The sequence below is a fragment of the Perna viridis genome, chromosome 1, assembly GCF_037379345.1.
Source record: "Perna viridis isolate PV_CMFRI_1.1 ecotype Kerala chromosome 1, ASM3737934v1, whole genome shotgun sequence".
NCBI classification, from domain to species: domain Eukaryota; kingdom Metazoa; phylum Mollusca; class Bivalvia; order Mytilida; family Mytilidae; genus Perna; species Perna viridis.
The window spans coordinates 21548492-21562875 of NC_142445.1; the positions used below are offsets into that span (position 1 = coordinate 21548492).

General features: G+C 32.6%; 2 protein-coding genes and 1 long non-coding RNA gene across 4 annotated transcripts; 1 reads left to right on the forward strand and 2 right to left on the reverse strand.

Moving 5' to 3' along the window:
• Window positions 1–387: 387 nt before the first annotated feature.
• Window positions 388–605, reverse strand: LOC148627763 (uncharacterized). The gene is made up of 2 exons (XR_015921500.1): window positions 535–605; window positions 388–475 (listed from the first exon to the last, which is right to left on the reverse strand). It is a non-coding gene; the product is annotated as an uncharacterized LOC148627763 (long non-coding RNA).
• A 1334-nt stretch (window positions 606–1939) lies between these two features.
• Window positions 1940–5039, reverse strand: LOC148627764 (uncharacterized). Of its 2 annotated transcripts, XM_088578359.1 has the most exons (3): window positions 4961–5039; window positions 3053–3448; window positions 1940–2478 (listed from the first exon to the last, which is right to left on the reverse strand). In XM_088578359.1, exons 2-3 carry the CDS (start codon window positions 3429–3431, stop codon window positions 2060–2062), a joined length of 798 nt encoding a protein of 265 aa, XP_088434485.1. In that variant the 5' UTR covers window positions 3432–3448; window positions 4961–5039; the 3' UTR covers window positions 1940–2059. The 2 variants fall into 2 exon arrangements, with proteins under 2 accessions (XP_088434485.1, XP_088434476.1); XM_088578350.1 differs by lacking the exon at window positions 4961–5039 and having other exon boundaries at window positions 3053–3563.
• Window positions 4987–13869, forward strand: LOC148627765 (uncharacterized). The gene is made up of 11 exons (XM_088578337.1): window positions 4987–5198; window positions 7202–7477; window positions 8698–8798; window positions 9733–9832; window positions 10337–10444; window positions 10665–10851; window positions 11253–11300; window positions 11748–11792; window positions 12027–12117; window positions 12345–12444; window positions 13082–13869. Exons 1-11 carry the CDS (start codon window positions 5046–5048, stop codon window positions 13259–13261), a joined length of 1389 nt encoding a protein of 462 aa, XP_088434463.1. The 5' UTR covers window positions 4987–5045; the 3' UTR covers window positions 13262–13869.
• The last annotated feature ends 515 nt before the right edge of the window (window positions 13870–14384 follow it).

The window sequence follows — 14384 nt, forward strand, 5'->3', positions numbered from 1 at the left end:
AGAAAAGTTCAAATACTCTGAAATAATGTTTTTATATTTACTAAAATGTATACAGACCTTTAGATCATTATAGCTAATACATTATATAATTTAAAGCAATTAAAATAGGGCTTTCTCAAGATGTATCATGTGAAAAACATCCCTTTTTAGCTTGTTACCATTCAATAACTCCAGAAAAAAAATATAAAAAGATCACCAAAAAGAATACAAACTTTCAAACAAAATAACGAACAACCATAGTTTGTAAATCCAATAAAACATTTTCAAGATATAGCACAACAAATAAAATCTTGACACCCCTTCTTAGCTTAAGTCCCACAACTCTGAAACTAAAACAGAATTTACTCCAAAAAATACAGACCATAAGATCATAACAAACAATTGTGCTTGAAGTTTGAAATACTGTTTATTAGTGTTTTCAAGTTAGAATGCAATATCTTTATAACAGACAAACATTTGTATACCACAACACAACCTGTTCTTGACAGGTATGTTCATTTATAACAGACAAACATTTGTATACCACAACACAACCTGTTCTTGACAGGTATGTTCATTATACCCCTGTAAACAAAGTTTGGGTATATAAGAATGACTCAATCATCTCCACTTTTCTTGTTTAAAGACGGAATAATTGATTTCAGGCATTTTGAATTATTTTGGCCAATTTTCTATAGCTTGGCAATAGGAAAAAATAATCTTTGTTCTGATAATTAAAATAAAATACTTCAGAACTATTTTGATGATCAAATCCTTTGAATTCATACCATATGATAAGAAATATGCAAGTGAAATCTTGTATGGTCCAATTAATATCTGTCAACTATACCAATTACTTTCTACCTGAATTTTGTTTTTTTTTAAATCATATTTATGTAAGAAATCACAGAGTCATGAAAGGGCGGAGGGGGGGCACTTAGGCCAGTCAGGTGACCCCCTCTTTTGAGAATCTCTGGATACGCCTCTGATTATGCAGAACTTTCAACAAAGAAGTAAAAGTATAAATAAATAATACAAGAAAGCATTTGCATTTAAATGTAAATATTAGTCCTGTTTCTTTTTGTCGGAAATGACATTCTTTCAAAAGTGACGTCGTTCTTGATAAGATATTTTTTCCGATCTGAACGTGGCAAGAATCTTACTGTATTAAGACACTAGTGACATCGGTGCATGATCGACAATGTGTGCTTTACATATCTTGTCCATGTCATTTATAAGATGGAAAAAATCGAGTTATTAATTTAGATCATTACAGGTTATCCACCTGCACCATGGAAACTGACTTGTTCAACGTGTCATAGCTAACCTTTTCTCTTTCATCTACCCTGGACTTGACTTTTTATGAGCAACTCGGCGGGTGATTCTAGAAAAGCTGAGGACGCTTACCCTACCGGTGCACCTGTTCCATGCTCCCAGTTTTCAGTGGAGTCCGAGTTGCTCATTTACTTCTGTTACTTTGCATGTATTATTTTGTTTATTTTGTGTTCTTTGTTGTGTGTGTTTGTTTTCCATGTCTGGTCTTTGTCCCTGGATTACATTCTTCTGATTTCCGCTAGAATCTTGGTTCCCTCGATTACTCTTTCAATATCTAGGCATGGGATACAAGTACAGATACTAGTATTTGTGAAATTAATTTTTGGTATGACATTGCACATATGAACAGAGAATATGAATCTGAACTTAATTTCTGTTTTGTTTGTAATGAGCGTCTCATTGATTAGTTGTAGTTCAACTAACCGGTACTATTTGTCTACAATGTAGTACATGACTAGAACCATTGTTCAGTAGTACGATTCCTTGCAGTTAACACAGTGGCGGATCCCGAGTTTTAGCGAAGAGGGGCACAAAAAAAATTCTTGACAGGATCACGAAGTGATCTGAATTTGCTAGAGGTTTTGGGGGCATGCTCCCCCAAGAAAATTTCGAAATATTAAACCTCAAATCCTGCATTCTGAGGGTATCTTAAACAATGTTTCAATAATTTTTAAAAATTTCAATTTTCTAATGGGGGGGGGGGGCTTCCCCACCCGCCCCCTGGATCCGCCACTGAAACATGATATTAAACTTGTCTCTTTTGTTTCATCTCTAAATTTATATTTTCTATTGCACTTCTAGCTTTAACTACGTCTATAGAAAGCATGTCAAGTTCTTGTGCTTCAGAAAGTCTATTGATTATGTCGTTAACGCAGACCCTACCCCCGTTCTTTTCTTGCCATTTCAGAAGAACAAGAAATCTTGCTTCAGATAAACTCCCACGAGCTTCTTGTGTGATTTGATCCATCTCTCTCGAATTCAACCAGAAAGCTGTTCTGACCACCTCCATCTTTGTAGCATTTATGGCCTCGCTGAAATTTTCTAAGTCCACTTCTGTAAGAATTCTGCTTTTTGTTTTTCGAGGTACTCTTCCAACCCATTTCTGACTAGCCTCTTCTGATACTGTTGACAGGAAGCTGTCTTCAGAATTGCGTGGTCTGTTGTCTGCAATCGAAAACAATTACTTACAGCTTAATTGATACGCGACGCAAGAACTATTTATATCGGCAAAGATACACGGAATACACTTAAATAGAAGGAAAATACAGTCATCAGAATCCGAGTGCGTGGTCAAATGTAAAAATGGGAAACAGATACGATATACATCCACAATCTAGTTACAGAATAAAATGCAATTACATTTAAGAAAAAAACTGAAGATAAGAGAAACACACACACACACACACACACACACACACACACACACAACTAAAGCACTTTCAATATGAATTCCTTAAAAAACGGGAGTGACAATTGGTACTTCGGGGATATATAAGCATGCCCTGCTATCTAACGGCACCCGCCACATTCCAGGTGAGCAAAATCCGGTAAGAGTCGCCAGTGTGACACGTCAATCTGTTATAGGATTTTGGGCATTAGGGCAAATAGGATCTAGTACTCGTTTGAAAATTCCCTTAATAAAAATTCTTGATCTTAGAATTTCTTTCCTATGGTCAAAATGGTGAAGACCTCTTAATTATCTATTTTGGAATATACATTTTTAAAATCTTGAACTTACAAACAGGTTGTTTTGGTTGTCTGTGTGACTTCATTATCATCCTTATTTCCTCCTCAGCCGTCTCCACGATCTGAACGTATCTCTGATCAAATTCTCTCAAAACTTTTTTCAACGGCCCATATTTACCAATCTCAATAAAGTGAATCAATTCCAAGGATTCAAATATGTCTATGAAATTTTTGTTCTTCCTTGAAAGAACAGATACCATGTACGGAGTGAGTCTTTTGATAATGGCTTCGTACTGAACTCTATTTACAGATGGGTCAATCAAATTACTCAGCTTTGCCAGTAATTGTAGGTGGACATCTTTAGCTGCTGTTGGGTAGTTCTTTCTTGGGTCTCTAGAATCTCTGTAATAATTCCTGGCTGTTGGATTCATTATTATATTTCCTGTAACTGTGAAGTCCAAAAGGAAATGAATTCTATGGCTTCAAAGAACACTGTTTCCTCAGTTCATTTGATTAATGTATATTAACCCACAAAATAGTTTGGATTGTAGCTAATTCTTTGCCTGCTGATATTTTGTTCTTAAATACAATGTAAGTTAATAAAGCAGAAAGTCGTTTCAATTTCAATTTGAATTTTAAATTCATATTGATTTTTGTTCGTTTGTTCTAAATGCTTACCCTTTTAAGAGTGACCTGCTATTTCTTGTGTCTTGTATTACATTTCCGTACTTATTGTTTTATCAACGCCTTTCGTGCATTTTCGATGGCATTGAAACTTTTATTTTATAACTTTTATAAGTTAATATATATTTTTGTATTGATTACTTCAACGTTTTTTTTATTTCTCTACCTGCTAATGGATGAGACTGCCAGTGTAAGTGTTCCATGTTCCCAGTTTTAAGTAAAGTCATAGTTGCTCATTTTAATTTTATATGTGTGTATATATATATAACTTGCTTTTGCTTAGTTCATAGAACACAGGAATTATTTTATTAATTCACCTGAATAATTTAGCCATTCTGGGCCCAGTTGTTCAAAACATGTTTAGGCCAACTTGGCATTAAATTTGTCGTTAAAACAACGAGTTCGTTAAGTGTTGTTCAAAATAACGAGCGACAGTTAAGTCGTTACTCTTTGCTATAAATTTAATCATACCAAATAGGTCGATTAAGTATCTTAACAACGTGTTAAAATCAAAATGGAAACCACTCATCTGTAGAACAGCGAGTCATGATTGCCCGTAGATTTTATGCACCAGGAAGCTTTCTGCAAGTCATTATGTAGGAAGACCGACGATTTCATCAAGCATCAATGTGTAGAACAAACACAGAAGGGGGGAGGGTTCTACGAGATAGCTGGTTATCCAAATGTTTTGGGGACAGTTTATGGAACCTGTGGCAGACTGCAAGCACCATGCCTTGATGAAGATTAATTCTTGAAAGCGAAGAACTTCCACAGTATAAATGTGCAAGGCATGTGTTTACTGTTGTCCCTTAACATCAAATTTAGATTGAACTGATACCATTATACATTTGCAGAATATAAGATAATTGGGGTGCACATTTTCTCGTATTTTTATTTTGCAGGATCAAATGGCATGTTTTGACATTGTTTTGACGAACTATTGTGTTGACTTTCAGGCCTCGTTTAAGTTTCTATATTATCAGCAACTGTGCTTATGAAGCTATAAGATTAATCTAACGGATTTTAAAAATATTTAAGTTATTATAATCTCTTCTTTAGTTATATTCTCTATTCTTTATTGCCTTTCTGGTTATATCCCTTTAAGTTCCAGTTTAAATGTCGGTCGAAAGAATTTCAAAATTGCTGAAAATTTCCTCATGGCAAATCTATGTCAGTTATTATCGATATTTCAATTAAAAACTATATAAAAAAATAAAATATTTTAACGCAATCGATATTTATAGAAATGATATTTTACAATTTAAATGTTACCTACCTAGGTAGTTCTATTAATACAATCAGGAAGTTCTTTTTCTACGTAAACTTAACAATTTGGAACTGTGCCATCATTGTCAAACCAAATGTCAGTGCAAAGACAACTGAAAATGGCAGAAATGACTGGAAAGAAGTGTGGCGACTTTATTATACAGAAAAACATTGGTAAAGGAACATTTGGTCAAGTTTATTTGGCGACAAGAAGCGACCAGGCTCCTCAGACATCTGGGACCTATCAGGTAAGCTCTTGTTATTGATTTTTTAGCAAGTACAATTCATTTTGTGTTGATGCTGAGTAACTATCAGTGTGCAAACGGGCACACGTCGTTCGAGTTTTCAAGAAAAGAATCTAATCATTTTTTTTTTAGATAAATGTGCCCGAAAAAAAACACCAGTCAATTACTATTTTAATACAATGTAAACATTATGCAAAATATGAAAGAATAAATGCTTTGGTGTATTGAAATCTAACATAACTTTAAGTATCAGTTAACGAATGGGCTCGATCTAGGTAGCGTCAATTAAATACTAGTCAGCCATTAATAGGCTCTATTAATTTATGGGTAACTGACTCGCATGTAATATTAAACATTTTCTGTTTTCTGTTGTAAAGTAATGAATGTTAGGCCCCTTCTATGGACTTCGACCATGGAACTATTAAAATAGATTGTTAAAACTAATGACACGCTAACGTCAGTGCAATTTAGGTCTATACCTCCCTTTGTATGCCAATATAAAATTTAAAAACAAAGTTCCTATTGTATTTGTCTACATATATACTGCTGTTCGTGATGTATTATTTGTGATTTAAAGTAGGACGCTTCGTGGGAATCCGTTTGATATAAATTAAATGACTACCTTTGTAGGGGCAATTCTAGTAGACGTGAAAACTTGAAGGTTAATCTGACATTTTTCTTGCGTCTGTGGCTTTAAAATATGCATTACATTCTTATTCTTTGGTTTATCCTTATGATATTGGAAAATTCCTACGAATAAAAGTTGGTGTCGATTAAAAAAAAAGTCATATCTATCCACTGTTACTTTCAAGTAAAATGCGTATGTAAACATTCGGATTTCTCAAATCGGCATTTGGATTGAATGGAAGGAACCCGAACACAAGATAATTATTTTTTTAAACCAAAATTAAAACGAAATACGTATATTTTACAATGCAGATTAGCAGAATGAGTGATAAAATCGATTGAAAGCCCTCGATCGATTTTTTTGTGGATTTGGTCCATACTAATCTTTCTAGTTTGGAAATGGCAGTGCGGCGACAGCTCTTTACATTTATGACCATCATTTTTGTTGTATTGTATGGAAGTTTTTTAAAAAGCTAAACAACTTCTACCTTCTGTTATATATGATATCCTTGAGCTTAATCTTCTGTGGCCTGATTAATTGTAAAGTAAATAATTGAATGAAATAATACGAAACGTACCAATGCACATCTGTATAAAATCGTTGTTTGCGTAATTGAGTAGCTTCTTACTAGTAACATAATATTGAACCAGCTTGCTGTTTAGGCTTTATTTTGTTGGTCACGTTTATGGTTCATTTTTATTTAATTAAATCACAAATATTTCATCGAAACAAAACCAGGATTTAAAAAAAATTACGGATTTACAGAGTCGGGATGCATGTTTTGTCCTTTAAGATGATATGAAAATATGAGTATTGTTAATCGTTCGAAAACTCGGAAAAAGGTTTAGCTATTCCTTTGAAATTTACGGTAGCAACACGCTTCCGCGACTTTCCTACTTTTTCGTGACTAGTTTTATTTATTTGTAATATCAAGCATTTTTTGCACTGTTAATTTCAACTGTTATACTCCTTTACGAAATATGATACTTTAGGTATTATACTCTAGTTAATATGAATAAGATAAAGCAAAGGTATTCTTTTTACTCCAAGCTTTTCCCGACGCTGTCGGTATAGTTTCGCTTTTTACCCTTCGACCTTAAGGATGCTCTTCTATGGAAACGCAAGTCACCTGGTCGTAATTCTGTTTCCCGATCGGCCAAATACCGATTACTTAGTGGCGTTCGAAAAAATACTGTATCAAAAATTGATATTGCGTGCCATATGTTATTTTCTTGAATGAAATTTACAAACTTATAAGTAAAAAGAACAAAAATTTTAAAGATAGTACTTGTTTTAGTTCCTATTCAGTACTTGTATTGTATCTGTATTTTCCATTAGTATAACTAGTATACAATGTAATCAATTCGATTGTTTTCAGCCAACAAATTATGCTCTCAAAGTTATTAATATCAGCAAAGCCAACCGGCGTGAGCAGGAACTACTAGACAGAGAAATTCAGATTTTGTCTGACCTAAAGAAGTTCAAACACACGAATATAGTTCGGTATGTGGAATGTTTCCGTGATGACGACTGTGCATACATAGTAATGGAACACTGTGAACGTGGATCTTTATATGATTACATTCGACAAGTCAAAGTTGTCAATGAGTATATATTTGTTGATTTCGTCAGACAGATGGCTGCTGGCTTAGAGGTAGACTATATTTTAAATTAGTACTCCCAAGTTCTGGGGCCCCGGCGGATCCAGGATTTCAGGTGGAAGGGGAGTGAAGCTAGGCAAGAAAACTTATGCGGGTAGATATGGTAAAAATCAAAAAATCAAAAATCATGAAAATCCCCCACTTTTAGGGGGCGTACGTCCGGTACGCCTTTCCTTGGATCCGCGTCTGAAAACTACATGACGCTCACACAGTGTATCTTTAAAAAACTTGAAGAGGAGTGTTATTATTATCCTTTTTCTTTTTAAATTAAGTTGCCATTATTTGAGTTATAGTAGATTTGGAGTTCCATAATTTACAGTGTGACATAAACTTTTACAAAACCACAAGCAATTTGGTCTGCAAATGTGTGTTATATAATTTTTCACTATCGTTTGACTATGAAGATATACCAATAGAAATAATAAATTAAATATTTTACAAAGATATATCCATGTGCCTTAAACTTCATCGAAACCCTAAAATAAAAATACTCCAACCAAGAAGACAAGCCTAGTCACGGGTTTTACGAAAAAAATGCGTATATTTGTATTATATCGGAATTTAAAACAGTATTATCCTTAAAGATTAACTTCGATAAATTTTAGAAATCGGGGAGACCTAATAGAAGGTTTCCGTGCTCGCAACTTTTTGTTTATTTGAAAAGAAATTTAACGATGTTCAGCGTAAACAAATACAATATATTATTTTCTGAATACAAAAAGAATGGCTTTGAATTTTAGACATCATGTAACAAGATTCAGTCTGATAAAGAAAGAACCACCTAGTACTTATTGTAATGCACTGAGTGATTGGTGCGACAACAAGATTTTCTTAAATACAATTATTAGATATCTTTTGAATAGTGCATTTTGAACAGCTGTAATAGGAATTCTTAACTTAAACAGGTTGCCAAAGTATGTTCAATAGTAACCCTCGGCCAACAATATTAACTTCATAATTTGTGTATTACGCCAACATTGAACATTGTTTTAACAACCGATTGTCCGTAGAACATTTCAATAGTTTTATTTTAAATACACCGAGTTAATATGGCGTAAAGTTTACTCGATCTTTGGTATTCAAATTTTAAGAAATGAGCAGATCATTTAAATTTAAATCTTCAAATGAAAACATGAACAGTATGAAATGGATCACATTAAAAGATGTAATGATTTATATTCAAGAAAATAAATGGGTTTCATTTTCTTTTCAGTTTCTTCATAATAAAAACGTTCTCCATAGAGACGTCAAGAGTAAAAACATACTGCTGACGGGTCACAATGAAATCAAGATTGCAGATTTCGGAGTGGCGAGGTAATTATGCGTTAAATATGAGACTTCTCCTGTATTATTGAGGATGTCTTTCATCAAGCTTCTAACAGGTGCAAATTTGGCTTTTTTCCAGGATTGAAAAGTGGTATGATAGGTATCTAAAACTATAATATATAAGCCGCCATACAAAGCTTGAATGTTGCGTTTCTCATAACTCCTAATAAAAGCATTTTTTTCTACAAAAAGCATTACCGTGTTTTAAACATTAGTTGCCCTACTGAATACTCGACTTAAAAGAATGACAACCATATAACGTGTTGCAAACGACCTTGGTAGATAGCCATCTCGAAGATTGGGGAAGTCACCTATTTGTGTTTCAGACCATCTAATTTTCACTAAACTACTTAACTTGTTGTGCATATAAACAAATGTCAAAACATCTTTTTTAAAGTTCACGTTTTTAATAATTTTATATTCAACAAAAGAAATTGAAGTGTTTTCAAGTGTGTTCAGGGGATTTTTATAATGGTTTTTACTTTCCAAATTTGAAAAAAAAAAATTATGTTTATTTCAACAGTCTGAATTGCTAACGGTTGATTTATAAATTACTGTTCGTCTTTACGTTGTAAATTACCTACATTGAATTCGTGAGAGGTTTTATTTACAGATGTCATGTCTGATAGAAGTGTTTGAATGTCTTTGTATATGCAATTTTGTGCACACCCACACAATTTTTTTTATCCGTTTAGGCTGTGTGTTGTTTGCCCTGTTGGTGTTGCTTGCCATCATGGTAAAGGCTGAATCATTCTAGTCTTAAACATGTAATTAATCTATACTAGCAGAGCATTTGTTGTTATAGAACATATTTTTTCGAAATAAGTAAAACTCGATGAAAACTGGAAAGATTTATCGATAGTTGAAGAACATTTCTGTGATATTAATTTGATACAGATCATTAAACCTTTTTATTATCTAGGGAAATTCCTATAGCAGTCCCTGGTAAAATGTCCCTGTTTATTGGAAGTCCACAGTATATGAGCCCAGAAATGCTGTCCAACCTACCGTATGATGAAAAGGTACATTTGATTTCATGTTAATTTTTTCCCGATTTTATTTGTTTGTTTTTAAGTAGCAGTCTTTATGAAAATCAGACAGGAGATGATCCATGCATGCAAAAACCCATTAAATTCACATTTATTTCTAATTAAGAAAAAGTAACAGACCACATAACCAGTCTTATATACTTTGTCATTCGGTTGTGTAGAAATTAACACTTTGCAAGAGTAATCATTCTTGATTTGGTTGAAATTTTATTTGGAGATGAATGCACGGGTTTCTAAAAAACACAGAACTAAGTACTAGATGGACTACCGTTTCATATAGCATATGTAGACTAAAAGGCATCGTTTTCAACTTCACGTATCACCTATAACATAGGCAATGTCCGAATTATATATGGAGTGATAATTAAAAGCTTTACCAAACAATGCAATAGCTTACTTTTTCTAATTTGTTATCTCATTGAAGAAAATAATTAAAGGAAATGCAAATTAGATTTAAATGAATTGTTAATTTTACAGACAGATATATGGAGTTTGGGTTGTACTTGCTATGAAATGGGCACTGGCGATTATGCATTCAAAGCAGATAATATCCAACAAATAAAGAAATTGGTGAAAAACAGACAGGTATGTTAAGTAGTTAGTCTAAAAAAATAATGTTGTTTTGCCCTCAAAATTTGAAATTAAGTTAGAATAGACGAGAACGTTTTGGTTGTCAAAATGTCCATGATACAAATTGTAACTGAATCAAGCCAAAGTTGTTATCGCATAAAGGATTTAAGGATTTACATTTGTATGTATATAGTGTTTTTTTGTCCACGTAAAATATGATTTTTTTTTCTTCCAGCTTCCACCAATGCAGTCTGCAGGCTATTGTGAGGATATAAAGAAATTCATTATGTGTATGTTACAGAACGAATCAGCCAGTAGACCTACTGCAAAACAAGTCCACGAGTCCATTTCTAAACACACCTGTACAAACGTAAAAACTCACCCTTCAAAAGAAATTAACAGGGCAATTTCTATTGCCAAAGGTAACTATATGTGATATTAGAAATTAAATACTAATAACTTAATGTGCAGTTGTATAAGTCATTTTTCTTCCTGTTTATGTCTTAAATACTCGGTAAATCAAAATTCAAAAATAAGGACCTGATTAAGAAAGAAAGAAAGAAACACTTTCAAAGGGTGTAAATCTGATGATATTAAAAGCTTAGACGATAAACATTTATTTTTAAGGGCAAATGTGTTTCACTTTTGGTGCATTTGTTGTGCCTGGCGTCGGTTTCACAAAAAGTCGCAAGTGTGAAATTGATCGTAAATCATGACGTCACAATGCTATTTTAGTTTATGACGTCATTACTGTCACTGTTGTAATATATTGCATTTTTTTTATTACAAATACTAAATAAAAATTTGTTTTGTTTATTTGCAGTTACTCCAACAAAAATGGATTCAAAAGTTTTAAGACGCGAAAAACCAGGTATGGTAATTTTTTTATTAGCATGACAATAGTGCACTTAGATAAACATACGCTTGCTTGCTCTTAGTTTTGCAAACATAACTTTTGTTTCTGTTGAATGAGCATGTGAGAAGGAATAGAGTAAACCATTTTTTGTTCATTATTATTCATTATTCTAATTCTAAAAAATACACAGAGGATTGTACAAGAATTAGACTTTCTCTTTTATTCCGTTCTTAAATAGGCCCTTAATTAATTTCTTCTATCTTTTTTCAATTAAACTTTCATGAATCAGTTAAGATGAATTATTAAAACGCACCAGGATAGATTTCTAATACTTTTTAGATCATTAATTTACTATCAAAATCATTAATTTTTCTCAATGTAAATTTCAAACTTTGGACAAGAAAATGTATACCTTCACTTAAAAAATGCATGATATATTTTTTTTAAATTGTTATGTTGTAGATACCCCGATTAACTCACATGATAGCGGCCTTCCACCTAGTTCAGGTCAGTGCATGAAATAAGTTATAAAACATTGTATCTAGTTTATTTTCATGGTTTTGTGAAAAATTCTACATTATGAAGCTTAACATTGCATAACGCAAGTTTTCATAATTGCGAATTTAAGTTAGTCACATTTTTCGTAATAATACTATTGCAATAATAACCGAATTGTCTGTATATGGAAAAATCTATTACTTTACTAACTATTGATATCCTTCAAAATGATCTTTTTTACAGTAGTTACTGATATGAGTACCACACACAATTCTATGGCAGATACAGTGAGCCAGCAAGATTACCTCACCAAACAATCCAACAAATATCAGGCGTATGTGTTACTGTGATATATATGTCACCCTTTCAAATATTAAAATACCAAAAACACCCATATTTGTACAAAAATATAGTAAAAACACCTATCTTTGTTGCTTCTATATGTGAATGGTTTAATCCAAGTAGTCATGAAATGTTATCAATTGAGTTGTAAAAAATCTTTCAATGATAAGAGACGTGCCATAAAATGATTACCAAAGTATTTTCTATTTTTTTCTCCAGACAAATCGTTCGGCTAATGGGCGACAATAAGGCCAGTGAACATGTTACCAAAATCATGAAAGCTTGCAAGAGGTATCCAGCTGACTATGATAAAATAGAAGTAGGTATTTTTATCAATTAATTGTCGAGAGAATGCACTCATTGAAAAAAAGATATTAACATATAATTGCCATACCAAAGTTGGCAACACCAATATTATTACATGAAAACGAAACAAATACAGAGCAAATAAAAAAAAAGCATATGAAAACGTCCTAACAAAAATTGCAATTTTATAGCTTGAATATTTGTATATAGGGTAGGTAAGTCTCGTCAGGTGACTCCGTGGTTTCGTAAGAATGGGTCCTAGTCTACCATTCAAATGTATGGAGATTCGTCATTAACATAGCATTGAGTTCAATATTAAAAGCGAAGTATCATTTTTGGGTAAAAATACTGATTAAAAATGACAATTATCAAGTTCTAAGAGATAAAAATGTTTAGAATAGCATAAAATAGAAGATTTTGCATCGTGAAGCAGCGTTTGAATTTCCCGGAAGTACACACTAAAATGCATATCGGTCTTCGGATTTCAATACGTTCTACACCGGAAATTCCGGAAGGGAAACTGAAACTAGAACGAGACTTACAAACCCTATATATATAAATATTTAAGTGATACTGCTTGTGTTATAACTTTTCAAATTTAATATAACAATGAAAATACAGTCTAGTTTAAGATATGTCTTTATTTACAGACTACAGTTAAGAAGTATGTAAAAGAAGAGCGCTACCACAGAATTTTCCCGTTAGTTTTGGCTTTAAAAGGAATAGAAGAAGCAATAGCATTACAAAACAACCCAAAGTCAGAGAAAAAATCTCAAAAGTCGGACAGAAAGTCTCCGAAATCCAATAAAAATTCTCCGGTAGACACTTGATTACTATCAGTCTGTTTACATTCAATGTATCTATGAGACCGCGATCTTCAACTTACAGGCTGGTGCCATCCTTGATTATTGCTTGAAGTTTGTTGAAGCCGAGAATGTCTGATAATTCCGAAAAATATATTGCCGCACAGGGCATTAGAGAACAATGACTCCTTGTTTTAATTTTAAGTATGAGTTTTATAATAGCTATTTATGAAACTACGAAATACTTTGAATGTATTTTATACCCGAGTATCAATTTTTGGACTGTGAATCTGTGGATTCACTAAAGCATAGCATGGTCGCAGTTTTGGAATTAAATTGTCATGTATCTTTTGCAATTCGAGTCGGTTATTTGGTAGAACCATGAATCCACTAAAGTTGGTATCCCATAAAAAGTTCTTTATGTATTGTACAATTGTAGTCCATTTATAAATCTCAATTTCATCCTTGAAATTATTAAAGTAAAGTATGCATAGCTTTAACTAAAAGTTCTATTGGACATTACAAATATCTCGAAAATAAACCGAAATACAAACGGAATTATTTTCAATGTAAGTAATCATAATGTTATTGTTTTTAGTTACTTGTCTGTTGCATACATGACAAAAAAAAGACAATTTAATATTCCATTCTTTATCATACACGCTTTGATTTCTCTACATATTCATCAAAAGTGCAATGAGTAATACGAATAATTTTATGATATACATGTTGTATATAGATCTATAGGTGCTTTACATAGACCTGTCTCATATTCTTGTGACAATTTTGTGCATAAGTCTTAGTCCATTAATTGTACAACTTATCTGAACATTTTCATGTCATCCATGACATTTGTTACCTCATGACTTTATGTTTTGTTTGAATTACGTCCTAATTTCTCCCGGGAAACTTCTCTGAAAAATCTAGATACCAAAATATAAAAACAGCTGAAAAAAAGTAGTTCCTGATGTTATCAATATTCTAAATTTGTTTAAGAGTTTTCAATATCTTACGAAGTGGATTTTCTCTGAGCAGAAATCCGTGTTCCAGGTTTTTTTTTCTAAAATGAGACTATTATAATGTAGACACACATTGCGTCAAGTATACTGTAATTAAAATCTCTTTTCTTTAAATGATTTTTGTTTTTGCA